This window comes from Zalophus californianus, chromosome 5, assembly GCF_009762305.2.
Source record: "Zalophus californianus isolate mZalCal1 chromosome 5, mZalCal1.pri.v2, whole genome shotgun sequence".
In the NCBI taxonomy this organism is placed as follows: domain Eukaryota; kingdom Metazoa; phylum Chordata; class Mammalia; order Carnivora; family Otariidae; genus Zalophus; species Zalophus californianus.
In genome coordinates this window covers 33,359,841-33,374,976 of record NC_045599.1, presented here as the reverse complement: position 1 = coordinate 33,374,976, position 15,136 = coordinate 33,359,841, and the positions used below count along the sequence as shown (strand labels likewise).

Below are 15,136 nucleotides of genomic sequence, written 5' to 3'. Positions count from 1 at the left end.
AATTCTGATCACTTTTAGGTTTTGCTGTGGCTAGTACTAGAAAATGTCATTTTTTTCAGAAAGGGGAACATAGTAATAAGTTGCTAGCATCATGAAAGTTTGTAACAAGTAGAAAACACATCAAGTTATTTATCCTTCTATGGTAATTAAGTAAAGCATTTTCCTCAAAATTATAATTTACCATTTTGAGGCATAAATTGATTATTCTTTGAAACTTTTATTTATCCAAATCAGAGGTTGGCAAACTATGGCCTGAATGCCAAATCCAGTCTACCAGCTGTGTTTATATGGCCTGAAAGCTAAGACTAGCTTTGACATTTTAAATGGTTGAAAAAAATAAAATGAGTATTTCATGACACTTGAAAATTATATAAAATTCAAATTCCAGTGTTCAAAAATAAAGTTCTATTGGAACACAGTCATGCTCATTCATTTAGCTATTGCCTATGGCTGCTTTTATGCTATAACAACAGAGCTGAGGACTTAGGACAGACATCATATGGCCTGCAAAGTCTAAAATATTTACTGTTTGGCATTTTATAGAAAAAGTTTGCCAATTCCCTACGTAAATGAGAAAGGACTGAGAGAAGAGATTGCATATTCAGCTAAAAACTGAATTTCATCACTCTGTTGGCATAAGAACAAATAGGGAATTGCTGACCATATCCCTGGGTAGTTACACAAAAATCAAAATTATAGACATGAAAGGTACCTTAATAGTCATCTATGAACTCTGCTTTATTTTTATATGATAAAACTTCTTTTCCCTTCTGATTTTAACTGTAATCTTAAGGTTTATACTTTCCTCCTATTAGTAATGAATGTCCTTATATGTTCACATCTTTTGAGCATTTGTCTAATTATTTACCTTAGGCTAAATTTCTATAAGTAGAATGAATGGTGGGAGTAAGGGTAACGACCTTTTTAATTTATTTGTGAAAGCACTTCCGTTAATAGTTATAGTAATTTACACCATATATCAAAAATCATTCACTAGAGTGCTAATCTTTCCCCACCCTTGCCATCAATAGCTATTACCTAATCTTCAAATTTTAAGCTTTGCCAATGTGGTAGAAAAAATTAATTGAATATTTGTATTTCTTTTTCTGTGAACTGCCCATTCATGTGATCATTTTTTATTTTGGGCAAGTTACATTTTTCTCATTGATTTGTAAGCAACCTTTTCTTCTGTTCTTAGCTTATATGTTTTTTGGGTTTTTTGTTTGTTTTTAGAGAGAGGGGGGCAGGGAAGGGCAGAGGGAGAGGGAGAAAGAGAATCTCAAGTAGACTCCATGCCCAGTATGAAGTTTGATGCAGGGCTTGATCTCACAACCCTGAGATCAGGACCCAAGCCAAAGTCAAGAGTCGGACACTTAACCGACTGAGCCACCAGGCACCCCATGTTTTTTTTTTCTTTTTTTTAAACTAAGAAATGGTTTCAAGATTTTAGTATCTCTCAAAATAATCATATATTTTTCTTTTAATTATCAACAAAATACCTTCATGTTATATCTCTTGCATTCCTAAAAGAATTCTACTTGATCATAGTGTTTGTTCTTTTAATACGACTTGTGGATTGAACAGCAACACCCTCATTTTACAGGTAAGCGGAATGACCCTCAGAAAAGCAGTCTTGTTTTTTTAACCTTTTCCATTATACCACACAACCTAGGATATTAAACACTCTTTAAGTGAGGATCTAATAAACCACTAATAGCACACACCTTATAATTACCAAAAGATTTCCAATATTTTACTAAATTTTTTCTCAAACCAATGTTAAAACCACTTAAGTAGGGGCGCCTGGGTGGCTCAGTTGGTTAAGCATCTGCCTTCGGCTCAGGTCATGATCTTGGGGTTCTGGGACGAAGCCCCCTGTAGGGCTCCCTGCTCAGCAGGGAGTCTGCTTCTCCCTCTCTATCTCCCCCTCCCCGCTGCTCATTCTCTCTCCCTCTCTCAAATAAACAAATAGAAAACCTTAAAAAAAAACCCACGTAGGTAGTAATGTCATCTGGTAAACTATGATCTGCTTGAAAACTAGTCTCTTACTTATATGATTCAAAATATTTTTTAAGAACAAGAGGTCACAATCAAACAGTTGATGGTGATTTGACTATTAATCATTTCCTTTGAAAGAGATTTTGTTATGGTTATTGGTCATAAGGATGGTAAATTTATTCCAGCAAATTTCCAGAAATTCTTTTTAAAAAGTTTTAAATTTATTTATAAGTAAGTAATCTCTACTACAACCAGTGTGGGGCTCAAACTCACCACCATGAGATCAAGAGTCACATGCTTTTCCAACTGGGTCAGCCAGGTGCCCAATTTTCAATAATTTCTAAAAAGAAAAATTATTTTTCTTACTCACCTTTTCCAGATCAAGTTCCTTCAAAAGAATACTTGCATTCTTATTTGCTTCTGCAGCCTGCTGGTCTTTAGCCTTCACAATTGTCTCAACACATTGGTGACATTTTTTTAAGAGTTCCTATAGTGGAAAATGGAATTATATGAATATAGGAACACATTACATCAACAGGGCAAAAAAAACTTGAACTGATGAGCACAGTGAAGTGCAGGACTTAAAGCCCAAACAAATGAAAATTTACTAAGCCAAATATAAGCTATCCTTTGAATCTAGTCATATATTAATCTTTCATCAAAAAAGGGTACTATTTCCTAAAAAGTTTGTGTTCTTAGAAAACTTTGTAATCAGGCTAATAGTCTAGCAATAACCTTTAGCCACACTCACTGTGATTATAGCCCACAACAGGAAGGAAATCTCAAAATAATTTATCAAAATTATTATATCCATTCTCCATGGAGAAACTAAAGCAGAGATAGATTAGGTGATCAGTTTCATAGAAGACAAAAGGAAGGTTGCTAACTGCACCCTTTGGCATACAATTCCACAAAGAACAAAAATGTGCTTCAACAGTATATTAAACCTACCTTATCTGTAATTGTTGCTATGTATCTCATGCATTCTATATCAGAAGGGAACTGATTGACTTCCTTCACCAAATACTGAACAACTTTTACATGACCCTGTAAAGAAGTACAACAAAAAATGCACAAAAGAACTCCTTGACAATTTGCCCATATGCTTAACAACTTAAGAGTAAAAGGTATGGTACTACTTCCAGATAGTTTACTAAACTGAAAACTAAAATTATGAAAATAAAAACAACATGCTCATGTATTTCTCCTAAATTTAATCTAGCATTTCCCCACTGAAAACAGAAAAACTTTTGTAGAAAACAAGTATTTCCTAGAGTAAATTTATTAATAAAAATTGGTGGTGTGAAATGAACCTTTATATAAAAGGGAAATTGGTACTAAAACAGAGAGATGTTCTAGATTTCAAAGCATTATTTTAGGTCCATCTTACTAAACAAGGTAGAGGCTCACATTTATATAAGTCTCATGACTTGAATCTTAGGTAAAACGCTTTCTAAATGCTATGATCACAGGCGAATGATGTAATTAATTCTAAGTACCATCTATTTTAACATAACCAAACTTGCATAGTTTTCCTCCTACCAGGTTCCAAAACACCTTCAAGAATTAGTCTGATGGTGGGGCGCCTGGGTGGCTCAGTCGTTAAGCGTCTGCCCTCGGCTCAGGTCATGATCCCATGATCCTGGGATCGAGCCCCGCATCGGGCTCCCTGCTCAGCGGGAAGCCTGCTTCTCCCTCTCCTGCTCCCCCTACTTGTGTTCCCTCTCTCGCTGTGTCTGTCTCCGTCAAATAAATAAAATCTTTAAAAAAAAAAAAAGAATTAGTCTGATGGTGACAAAATTCAGAAAAGTCATTGCCTCCAGGGCAGGGAATTGAGAATGGGCATAATGGAACTTTCTAGGATTACAGAAGCATTTTATATATTTATGGAGTGTGGGTTACATAGGTAATTATGCATTTATCAAAACTCATTAAACTATGCACCTTAGGTTTGTATATTTCACTATATATAAATGATCCCTCAATTAAAAGGAAAGGAAAAATTAAAAAAAGAATTAAGTCTAGAAAATATTTTAAGTTCTTTTGTTAAGATACAAAACTTATACTGTTCTCTTTCAGTAACTATTTAGTGACTACCTAGTATGTGTCAGGCACCATGCTAAACAATGTGTATAAACAATGATAGTCATGAAGCTTGGTCTTCCTGGATCTTCCAGTCTACTTGGGAAGATAAGCGTTAAAAAAGTAAACACATGTTTGAATGTATAACTACAAATTGGGATAAGGAAAATAATAGGGTGCTATAAAAAAGAACAAGAGGACCTTTTTCAGATGGATATTAGGGAAGGACTCTCTAAGAAGTGACATTTAAAATGGGAGCTAAAGGATGAGCAGAAATGAGCCACTGAAGAGCAAGGGAGAGAAAACCAGTGAGCAAAGGTCCGCCAGCAGATAAAAATTTAGTGCACTCTAGGGTAAGTACTATGGTGAGCGCAGTGTATTGTGTAAGACTCATGAATCACAGATCTGTACCCCTGAAACAAACATTATGTTAATAAAAAAAATTTAAAAAAAATTTAGTGCATTCTAGACCAGCAGCTGAAGTGCAGTGAGCAAAGATGAAGGATAGCATAAATGACTGCTTTGGGGAGGCTGGCATGAGCCATATCATGCAGGGCTTTGTAAGCCATGTTAAGTAGTTTATAGTTTATCATAATTATAATGGGAGGGCTTTTAAAAATAACAGCAGACAACCAAGTAGTATAGTGAGATTTAAGAAACAGTCCACTCTTTTTTGTTCCTTCTTAGGTAGAGAAGACATCATCTGCATACTTAAATCTCGTGTTTTATGTACAACATAACAAAACTAGTCAAGACATGAGTGATTATCTTTTTTTTTTTTAAAGATTACATTTATTTATTTGACAGAGAGACAGCGAGAGAGGGAACACAAGCAGGGGGCGTGGGAGAGGGAGAAGCAGGCTCCCTACTGAGTAGAGAGCCCGACACAGGGCTCGATCCCAGGACCCTGGAACCATGACCCAAGCTGAAGGCTCAAACCACCGAGCCACCCAGGTGCTCCAAGACACAAGTGATTTAACTACCAAGTTGCTTACAAGTGAACTACCATGTAGCTCTTAAATTTGGCCCCAAAGAGAGTGGAAAGATAGCAGTGATTTATGTACGGAAATTCAGTCTATTCTCCAAGAACAATTCATTTTTCTCACACGGTTTCAACTCAGAATTAGTTAAAAATGATTACATTTTACCTTTTTCCCTCCACATCAAATTACCTTGCGAAATGCTGACATAAGAGGTGTGATTTTCCGGTTATCTGCTGCATCCACATCAGCACCTGCTTGCACTAGCAACTGTACCACATCAAAATGACCACCATTGGATGCCAACCAAAGTGGTGTGTTTCCCTTCTTGTTTCGAACATCAATATGGGCTCCCCTATAAGATCAAAGAATGTTAATATAGTTTGTTTCCTACAAGAAAGGGCTTTCTATTTCCTCTATTTGTCTTTTATCTTTTATAAGATAGCATGCAAATAGTACGTTCATTTTTTAAATAATCTGTTCTTTAAAATGTCAATAAAGTAAAACAATTTGATTAACTGTAAAGGCGCTGAAAAGTGAAAAGGATCACAAGAACTTCTATATAATTTTTTGTATTTTTTATAAAAATATAAAATTTACCCACCTATTAATCAGGAGCTCACAAAATTTGTAGTGACCTTTGTCAGCTGCTATTGTTAAAGCAGTATCTCTTGAGGAAGGCACAGGGGGGGCATTGACATCTGCTCCTTTATCAAGGAGAACTCTTCCAACTTCTGCATATCCTCCAGAAGCAGCTTCCATCAAAGGGGTCAGACCAGTCTGTTTAAACCAAAAATTTATGCAAGTAAATTAATAAAATTTTGTTAACAGACTAAGATAGTTTACTTATAAGTGGATTCTATTTCTGATTTTCTGTCATAAAAGAGCTAAGCAATATTCAATCTTCAATTTTACAAAACAAGAACCAAAAACTGTTAAGATTGAATTAGACATGCATTCTAGAATGAATTCATTTATCATAACATACCACCTCATATAAAAAAAAAAATTTCAGGGGCACCTGCATGGCTCAGTCGTTAAGCGTCTGCCTTCGGCTCAGGTCATGATCCCAGGGTCCTGGGATGGAGCCCTGCATCAGGCTCCCTACTCCACAGGAAGCCTGCTTCTCCCTCTCCCACTCCCCCTGCTTGTGCTCTCTCTCTGTCTCTCTGACAAATAAATAAATAAAATCTTTAAAAAAATTTCATAACTTCTATACTATTATAAATTTACACACGAGACAACTTGTCTGCACAATGATGCACAGATATGAAAAACAAGTAAAAAGAAAATTAAATAAAGCACATTGTTAAATGGGAAAACTTTGTTTAAAATATTTATCTGAGAATGTAGTTTGCTAAATAACTCAGGATAAATTCCTTCAATCCTATTCAAACTTGGGAAAAATGGATTAAAATATCACTTCATAAATTTTATGCGTATGTGTCTTTTGCTCATTAACCTCTAAAACTTTTGCCAAGAGACATTTCCTACTGGTATCATTTCCAAAGTAATACAGAGTTCTATAGGACTTCTAATAGGTAAGTGGGCCACACTGAATACGTGTAATACAAAAAAATAAACTGAATAGCAGGAAAGATTCATTTTTCTTTGTGCTATGAAAAATCTGAGGAAATCTATACTTCCTAATTTCATAGATTACAAAAATGTAAATGTTGCATTAAATTTTACTAAAGCAGTTCGAGGAGAAAATGAGACTTTCATTCAAATATTTAAAATTTGAAATGGCTATCAGAATTGCCACTGTCTGACTATAAAGAAATCTATATAAGCTACGTTTTTCTAGGGTTATAAGTACCTAACAGTTCTAAGCACAGAAATTCAAAACACTGATATACTAACTCCTTTCTAAAGGCAAGTCATGAATGTGTCAGAATCTGTTATGATCAGATCAGATTTTAGCTATCTTTTTTTTTTTTTTTTTTAAAGATTTTATTTATTTGACAGAGAGAGACACAGCGAGAGTGGGAACACAAGCAGGGGGAGTGGGAGAGGGAGAAGCAGGCTTCCTGCCGAGCAGGGAGCCTGATGCGGGGCTCGATCCCAGGACTCTGGGATCATTACCTGAGCCAAAGGCAGATGCTTAACGACTGAGCCACTCAGGTGCCCCTAGATTTTAGCTATCTTAATTTTATGATCTATGTGGTAATTTTCTGATTGGGTTTTTTACCAAGGTAAAGCACATGCTTCATTGAAGGAGTTCCTTAAAAATCTACATTAAAGGAACCTACAGGACACCTGGCTTAGTCGGTAGAACATGTGACTCTTGATCTCAGGGTTGTGAGTTCAAGCTCCATGTTGGGCATAAGAGTTTACTTAAAAACAAACAAACAAACAAAAAACCTCTACAAAATAATCTTACTACAAAGATATTATATTCAAAGATTGCAAACTGGAGGATTAACAGAGAGCTATCCAAGGTTGAAATTGGAAAATGTACAGATTCTACTTTCTTCATTGTTCTTAATAAAAGTCATGAATGACGACAGTGTGTCATTGGCCACTGTACATCACGGACCTTGCCTTGGGATGTTATTTTTAACTTAAGACAATTTAAAACAGCATATTCAATTTGAATTGAAATGCCATGCTATTTTTTTTTTAAGATATTATTTATTTATTTATTTGATAGAGCACAAGCAGGGGGAGTGGTAGGCAGAGGGAGAAGCAGGCTCCTCACCAAGCAAGGAGCCCAACGCGGAACTTGATCCCAGGACCCTGGGATCATGACTCGAGCAGAAGGCAGATGTCCAACTGACTGAGCCACCCAGGCATCCCTTTTAAGAGTTTAAGTAATCTCTACATCAAACATGGGGCTCAAACTCACAGCTCTGAAATCAAGAGACACACACTCTATTGATTGAGCCAGCCAGGTGCCCTTTTACAAACATCTTAAACTCTACCCCTGATGTGGGGCTTAAACTCATGACCCCAAGATTAAGAGCTGGATGCTTTACCAACTGAGCCAGCCAGGTATCCCGAAATGCTATGCTCTTTACACTAGAAATACACCCTAAGTAGTTGAAAAGTTATAAAATCCTTACCTTTGCCCTATGTTCAACATTGGCTTTTCGGTCCAGAAGCAAACTCACAACTTCTGCTCGGCCTTGGAAACATGCCAAAGTGAGAGCCGTGTTCCGATTGGTCTCTATTTGGGCATTAATGTCTGAACCCATATCAAGCAGCAGTTTCACTGCAGGAACGTGTCCATTCATGGCAGCCAACATCAGGGGAGAAATACCTAGTTTACTCCCAGTCCTAAGGGGAGAAATGTGCTTAGAAAATTAAGATAATATGTTGCCTATTGTTTTTTTAAAAAGCATAGAGAATATAAAAGATGAAAATGATTCAGTAAAAAGAAAGGTTTCTAACACCAATGAATAAATTTTACTTGTGTAGTCTACTAACTAGGAATAGGAAAATCTCACAATTTAAAACCCCTATTTAGAGGTTATAAATTTCCAACCATACATAACGAAGTACTTTCTGAAATGAGACATCTTTAAAAACAGCAATGTTAACTGAAATAAGCTGTGATTACCTATAAGTATATTATAGGAATAATTGTTGGTGTTGTAACTTTAGTACTATCTCTAAAAAAATTTTTAATTTTTAGTTAAAGTATAGTTGACTTTAGTACTACCTTAATTAATAATGGTATCTGTACAAATATTTAGAGGAAGACCCTTAACCCCAAGGTAGTAATTTACTAATCATGAGTAATAAAATGAAGATAGATACCTTGAATTAATCTCTGCCCCAGCATTAAGCAGAATCTTAATGATATTAACATATCCTCCAGATGCAGCTAGACTCAATGGTGTATAATCAGACACATTCCTATGTTCTTTATTTGCACCTCGAGCCAGCAGCAAGTCTACCACCTACAAAGGAAAATATAAACAGAGAAATCCGGTTTAAACTTGGGGTTCAACTTATAAGTTGAATGAAGGAAGCACAAAGAAATGGAACCTATACTTTCATTGTCTGAATATCTGACATTTTAATTATGCCCTAAATATTCAAATATTAGCACTAGAGAAATAGATTCAATTTCATATCAAGGAATTTGGAGCTTTGAAATCCCAATTATACTGAAATAACAAGATGTTACTCATTCTACTCATCAATTGTTGAGTGATGAATTAACATTTCACATGTATTAGGACTGTGGTTCATTCAGCCTCAATAAATGTAAGGATAAACAGAATTATTTTTTTGCCTAAAGGGCAAGAAACAGATTCCATAAAAGGTGATTCACTACTCCCATTAAATTTAGTGTATGGAACATGTCACAACACACGCAAGTTTTATTCATGTAGCTAAATTATTAAGCATATGCATATTTAAAGTATGAGCATAATGTTTATAAAATGAAAATTAACATTAACACACCTCCTGACGTCCACCAGAACATGCTAATGAAAGTGGAGTATCCTTAGTGCGTTCAGATTGTGCTTCTATATCTCCACCTTTATCCAAAAGGATTTCAACAACTCCAACATGCCCTGCTGTTGCTGCCAGGATCAGTGGTGTGAAACCTAAAGCAGAAAATAAAAATCTCAATTTGTGTTTTTTTACTTATTGAGCCATTGTTTTTAATTCTCTATTATTTCGATAGATGAAGATCTTTAGGGCAGATACTTATAACCATTTAACATAAAACTGCTCTAATCACTAATTTATTAGTGACAAAAACCCAAAAATACATGATAAAAAGGAAATGCTAAGTCACACAAAACTAGTAAAGTTTATACTCATAATGAACTCTGATACCTCTGTATGCTCTACTTTTGGATTAAGGAGAAAGGCAAGGACAACTTGCTATACTTCACTGAATATTCCTAACTGAAATATGTTTATCCATCTTTTCACTGAGATAGTCTAGGAACTACTCACCGATAATCAAAAAACATAACTGTTTCCTAAAAAAAAAAAACATAAGAAAAAACTGTTTTCTGATGTAACTACTCTCAGGCTTTACTTCTCACTGACATTCTTTACCTTTTTTGTCTCTGTGCTCAATTTTAGCATCTCGCGCAATGAGTACAGACACAAGTTCTTCGTGACCACCTGCACAAGCTAATGTTAATGCTGTGTCATGATTGCTCTCAGTCTAGAGGGAAAAAAAAAAGGTTTTGTTTACAACGGGGTTATCATTTGAAGAGCAAATAATACTTATTTACACAATGACTGTACAATGACAATTTTCTTTTCCAAACAAAGAAAATGAGAATTTGCAAAATAAACCAAGCAATCTAGGGGTGCCTGGGTGGCTCAGTCGGTTAAGCGTCTGACTCGATTTCCACTCAGGTCATGATATCAGGGTCATGAGATCGAGCCCTACACTGGGCTCCATGCTCAGTGTGGAATCTGCTGAGATTCTCTCTCCCTCTGCCCCTCCCCCCACTCATGCACTCTATTGCTCTCTAAAATAAATAAGTAAAATCTTTTAAATAAATAAATAAAGCAAGCAGGCCAGCAAGCAATCTACTCACATGTGCATCAATGTCAACTGAAGGGTACACAGGGGGCATAGACTGAGAAGCCACATTGCTTGGAGACTGTGAACACGGTTCAGGTGTAAGACATTCTGTGGTCTGAGAGGAACTGTTTGAACCACTGGGCACTCTGCTACTCACAGCTGAAAAACAATATTCATATTGTTGAATTCTACTTAAAAGAGTAAAGTCACTTATATACAGAAAAACACAGAAAACAAAATTTTATAGCAGGAATATAATGTAGTAGTTAAATCACAAGCTTTGGAATCAGATGGACCTGTGTTTGAATCCCAGCTCCACCACTTTCTGATCTCAGAGAAGTAATTTAACCTCTTAGGGCCTCAATTTTCCTCATGTGTAAAATGGGGATAACAGTACCTGCCTAGAAAGATTATTGGAAACACCACTTGAGATAATGCAGGTGAAATACTTAGTAGCATGGTGCTTAATATTCAATGCATACACAACAAATGATAGCCTTTTATGTTGTCAATAGGGAAAAAACAGTTTACAATAAAAAATTTTATATCTTAGTCTGTAAAAAGTAATTAGATAAAAATATCCTGAGGACAATGCACAAAAGAGGGGGGAGGAGAACACGTTAAAATATTTCTCACGTAAAAAGCAGAGAGTGTGTGTTTTTAAAATTCAATATTTATTTTTAAAATTTTCTAAAATGAATCAATCTCTGAAAATAAAACTATTTTTAAAATCAACATTGGAACTTTTATAAGGGATCTCAATTTGGTGTTCAAGACTGCTGTCTGAAAACTGAGTTAAGTGACATTATATCTTTATGTCTCTACGTATTTCTTATGTTTCATAAGAGCCAGAGTTTGCCCCACAGTGGGAGAAATAGGACCCATCTCAGAGGGATGTTATAAGCTGTCTGCTAAGTAAGGTACAAAAAGCATTTAAAATACAGTGTTTGGTACATGTGAAGTGCTACATTAAATGTAATTATCAGATATTTTATAGGACTTTCAGTAATATTGCTCACTGTGTTGAAAAATAAAAACATTACTACTCACTAAAGAAAAAACTCATAAAAAAACCTATAATCATTAATAATATAAAAAAGACAAAGCTTCAGTGATGGCAATACCTCTCATCTAGACTAAAAGTAAATAAAAAACACACAGGTCTCAAAGGAAAATGTAAGCATTTCAAGGGTTGGAGAATGTTTAGTCTCTAGAATTTGGATATGACTGGATCTCAATCAAGGATACTGTTCATAAGTATAAACAACTAAGTTTAGTACACTATTTCTTTAAATAACTTCACAAATTTTAATATGTTCAGATGTTTCTACGTGAATTGTCCCATCTTCCTCCCCACCAATATATATAAAATCATCTTGGCTATATAAACTTCTGTAGCTTCTATCATGGTTACAAATAGGAATTATTATTTTATATATTTGTTTCACCTATAAGAACATGCACAAAATGGAAACAAAGCTTTAAAAATCTTTGTCATTCAGTGAATTAAAAGCAGACAGTATTTTGTTATACCTCCTCAAAAGAGATGGTATATTTGGAAAACAGCTCTAGAAAACAAAGACACTAAAGACCGATATGTAGCTCCTCTGTAATAGTAAGATTTTAACAGTGGTCTCATAATGACTAACAAATACCTTACTAAAGAACTACTTTTATCATTATTAATGTTGTTTATCCACGTTATCTTTTTGTTATTATGAAAAACAGATACTTAAAATTTTTTCAAGTTGATTAGAGTACTCTGCCAGATGTAACACTATAAAAGACTTCTTTACAGAGATGGCTTTTAAAAAATATTTGTGCATTTAACAGTTCTATTACCAAAAATGTGTTGTTACATCAACTATTGCACATTTTTGTACATTATCCTAGAAACATTTTTTTCCTCCTTGTAATAATGACAATCAGAAACGTTCCACAAAAGTGACTTTAATAGCATTAATTACACACAAAAAGTAATAAAGACTAGAAAGTAGCAAGATTTAAAAGGTACATGTGGAATATAGGTTTTATTAATATAAAATTATACCAGGACTATTACATTTTCATAAATCCTAAAATGTTTCCTACCTCTGAATGAAATGTCTCTGAAAATGACTGACAGATCACCACCAGAAGTCACTATATAATTCAAATTAAATTTATGCACTACCCTAAAATGGGGTGATAGAAGAATTAACTGCAATATTCTACTTAATTCTTTATGAAATTTAAGATGGTTTTGTAGGCAATATGGAAGATAATAATAAACCTTACCATATAAAAATCTCAGATACTAGGTGTACATAAAGTATGCTGTGAGATTTTAGGAAATTAAATCACCATAATCTGTTTTATATAATAACTTTATTAAATAAATACAAATAAAAAATCCATAACTAAAACATTAACATCTGTTAGAAGAAATTATTTAAAAAGATATTTTATTGCAAATTCCTTCAAAAATAAGAGGGTTTCCTAACTACCTTTTTATTCTTAAGCTTACATTGACTACTACAGGATTACTTAAAGCAAGATACTTTTGAATTGGAATTTGTTTTAAGAAAATCTATTAAGGTGCCAACAATCGTAACAATGTGCTAGCCACAAAATTATATTAAACCTTACATAAATACCAAATCTTAATATAAAAACAATAAGGGAAATTGTTAATTTTTTTAACAGTCTAAGGAAATAACAAATGTCTTTAAGATAAATTCAGAACTTAAACATGAATCAGATGCATGCATATTACACTTAAGGTTCTTAAACATGGCTGAACTGAGTTTGAGTCTTGACACTTACTGGTAACAACTTCCATAAGCCTCAGTTTTTCAACAGAAAAATTGAGATGGGAAAAGGACCTATTTTATAAGATTATAATAAATAGCCCATGAGATAATGTATATAAAGCATTAAGCACAGAGCTTAGTACATGGTAAGTGATCGATAAACGTGAATAAATTGATATTGAGTTGATTTTTAATCAATCTTTATATATTAATAATAAAATTTTTACTAGATGTTTCTGGAACTGCTCAATGGTCAAAGCTATTTTGTATTTTTTTAGATTTCCAAATCTTAGTTCTAGACATTTGAACTGAGAATCACGTGTTATTATGATACCTTCTAAAAGCCCAGCACTTACTTTCACAAGAAAAGGACCTCAAGAACCATGCTCCCAATCAAGGGTTTACATACATTCTGTCTGGGACTATATCAAGTATGACACATATAAGACTATATACTAAAATACTAAGTCAGCTAATCCAGTCATGATATTAATAAATTATTTATCTAACTAACTCAGTTACATGAAAATATTTTGACATAACAGCAATAAATAAGAAATACTCCTATATTTAAAGTGAAATTTATTGCTATTATATATGAATATTCTCTAAAACTGTAAGATATACAGTATTTTCTTCTTTATTAAATACAAGGGATGAGAACTAAATTTGGGTGAAATTAATTACATCTTTGGTATAATCTATAATCATACTGATATATTAATACATCAGGCAATTATAGAATTAGGTATTCAGGCAATTATAGAATTAGGCATTCACCTACTCCAGCCTTGTCTAATTTCTTTCACCTCTGATAAAGAAAATTAAGAGAAACTTGGTCTTAATAAAATAACAGTTTTTAACTTTAAGTGAGATAGTTCATCATCTTGAACAAAGAAAATCTAATTATTGCTATATATTTTAAAACAGGTAACCATAAAAATGGAAATTTTTTATGTGAACATAATTTTTTTAGTTACTGGCTGATTTATATGTTAAAGTTTGTTAATAAAAGAATATTATACAAAATGATAGGCCACCTATCATTAGACATTAATGTCTACAGAAACTAAACTTTCTTACTTTATTAACACTATACATAATTAAACGATGTTTCTAAACAAATTTTTTGAACTTTATAAAAGACCATTTCAATGTAACAAATAGTTCGATAAAATAAATCTTGCCTCCCCTACAAGAACCATCCATAAATACTACCATAAAGTTAATATCTACAAGTTCCTTTTAGAGCGGTTTCTACATTATCAAAAAAAAAAAAAAAAAAAAAGACAAGTTCTAAGTTACAACAACACTAGATTGAACAGTAATGTGGGTTTCAGAACTGCAAACTGAGTATTCAATTAGGAACATTATAATGCTATTTATGTAATCCTAAATCTTAAAAATGTTATTCCCATATTATCGGTTTCGTTATTATTCATAATTGTACTTGACGCTCAAATATCTGCTTTTACCCAGATTAGAAATTAGAACTATAAGTGAACTCTAAGGGTTTATTCATAATTTATAACAACTCTCAATACCAACAACACAAAGTTAATTTGAGTTAAATGGCTGTGGGCTGAAGATATAAAAACCCAAATTAAAGAATAAAGAATCTAACTCCTTTAAAACAATTCCCAGCATTTTTATTTTCTTTATGGGGAACTAAGTATTCTCCTCTGCACAATGATACTTATTACGTATCAGAGGAGGCTTATAGGCAGTATCATAATTCTATAACCAATGCAAGTCATATAAATGCCCAATAAAATTCC

The 15,136-nt window shown here is 33.7% G+C and overlaps 1 protein-coding gene across 4 annotated transcripts in view; it reads right to left on the bottom strand.

Moving 5' to 3' along the window:
* Positions 1 to 15,136, bottom strand: part of LOC113928824 (ankyrin repeat and KH domain-containing protein 1) — a 126,518-nt gene that overhangs the window by 15,818 nt on the left and 95,564 nt on the right. For all 4 annotated transcript variants that reach the window (XM_027604962.2, XM_027604961.1, XM_027604959.2 and 1 more), the window contains 9 exons: positions 10,580 to 10,725; positions 10,086 to 10,197; positions 9,477 to 9,622; positions 8,823 to 8,965; positions 8,126 to 8,339; positions 5,665 to 5,840; positions 5,253 to 5,415; positions 2,950 to 3,045; positions 2,369 to 2,485 (listed from right to left, as the gene is read on the bottom strand). In XM_027604962.2, coding sequence (XP_027460763.1) covers positions 2,369 to 2,485; positions 2,950 to 3,045; positions 5,253 to 5,415; positions 5,665 to 5,840; positions 8,126 to 8,339; positions 8,823 to 8,965; positions 9,477 to 9,622; positions 10,086 to 10,197; positions 10,580 to 10,725 — 1,313 coding nt within the window. The remainder of the gene's footprint in view (positions 1 to 2,368; positions 2,486 to 2,949; positions 3,046 to 5,252; positions 5,416 to 5,664; positions 5,841 to 8,125; positions 8,340 to 8,822; positions 8,966 to 9,476; positions 9,623 to 10,085; positions 10,198 to 10,579; positions 10,726 to 15,136) is intronic.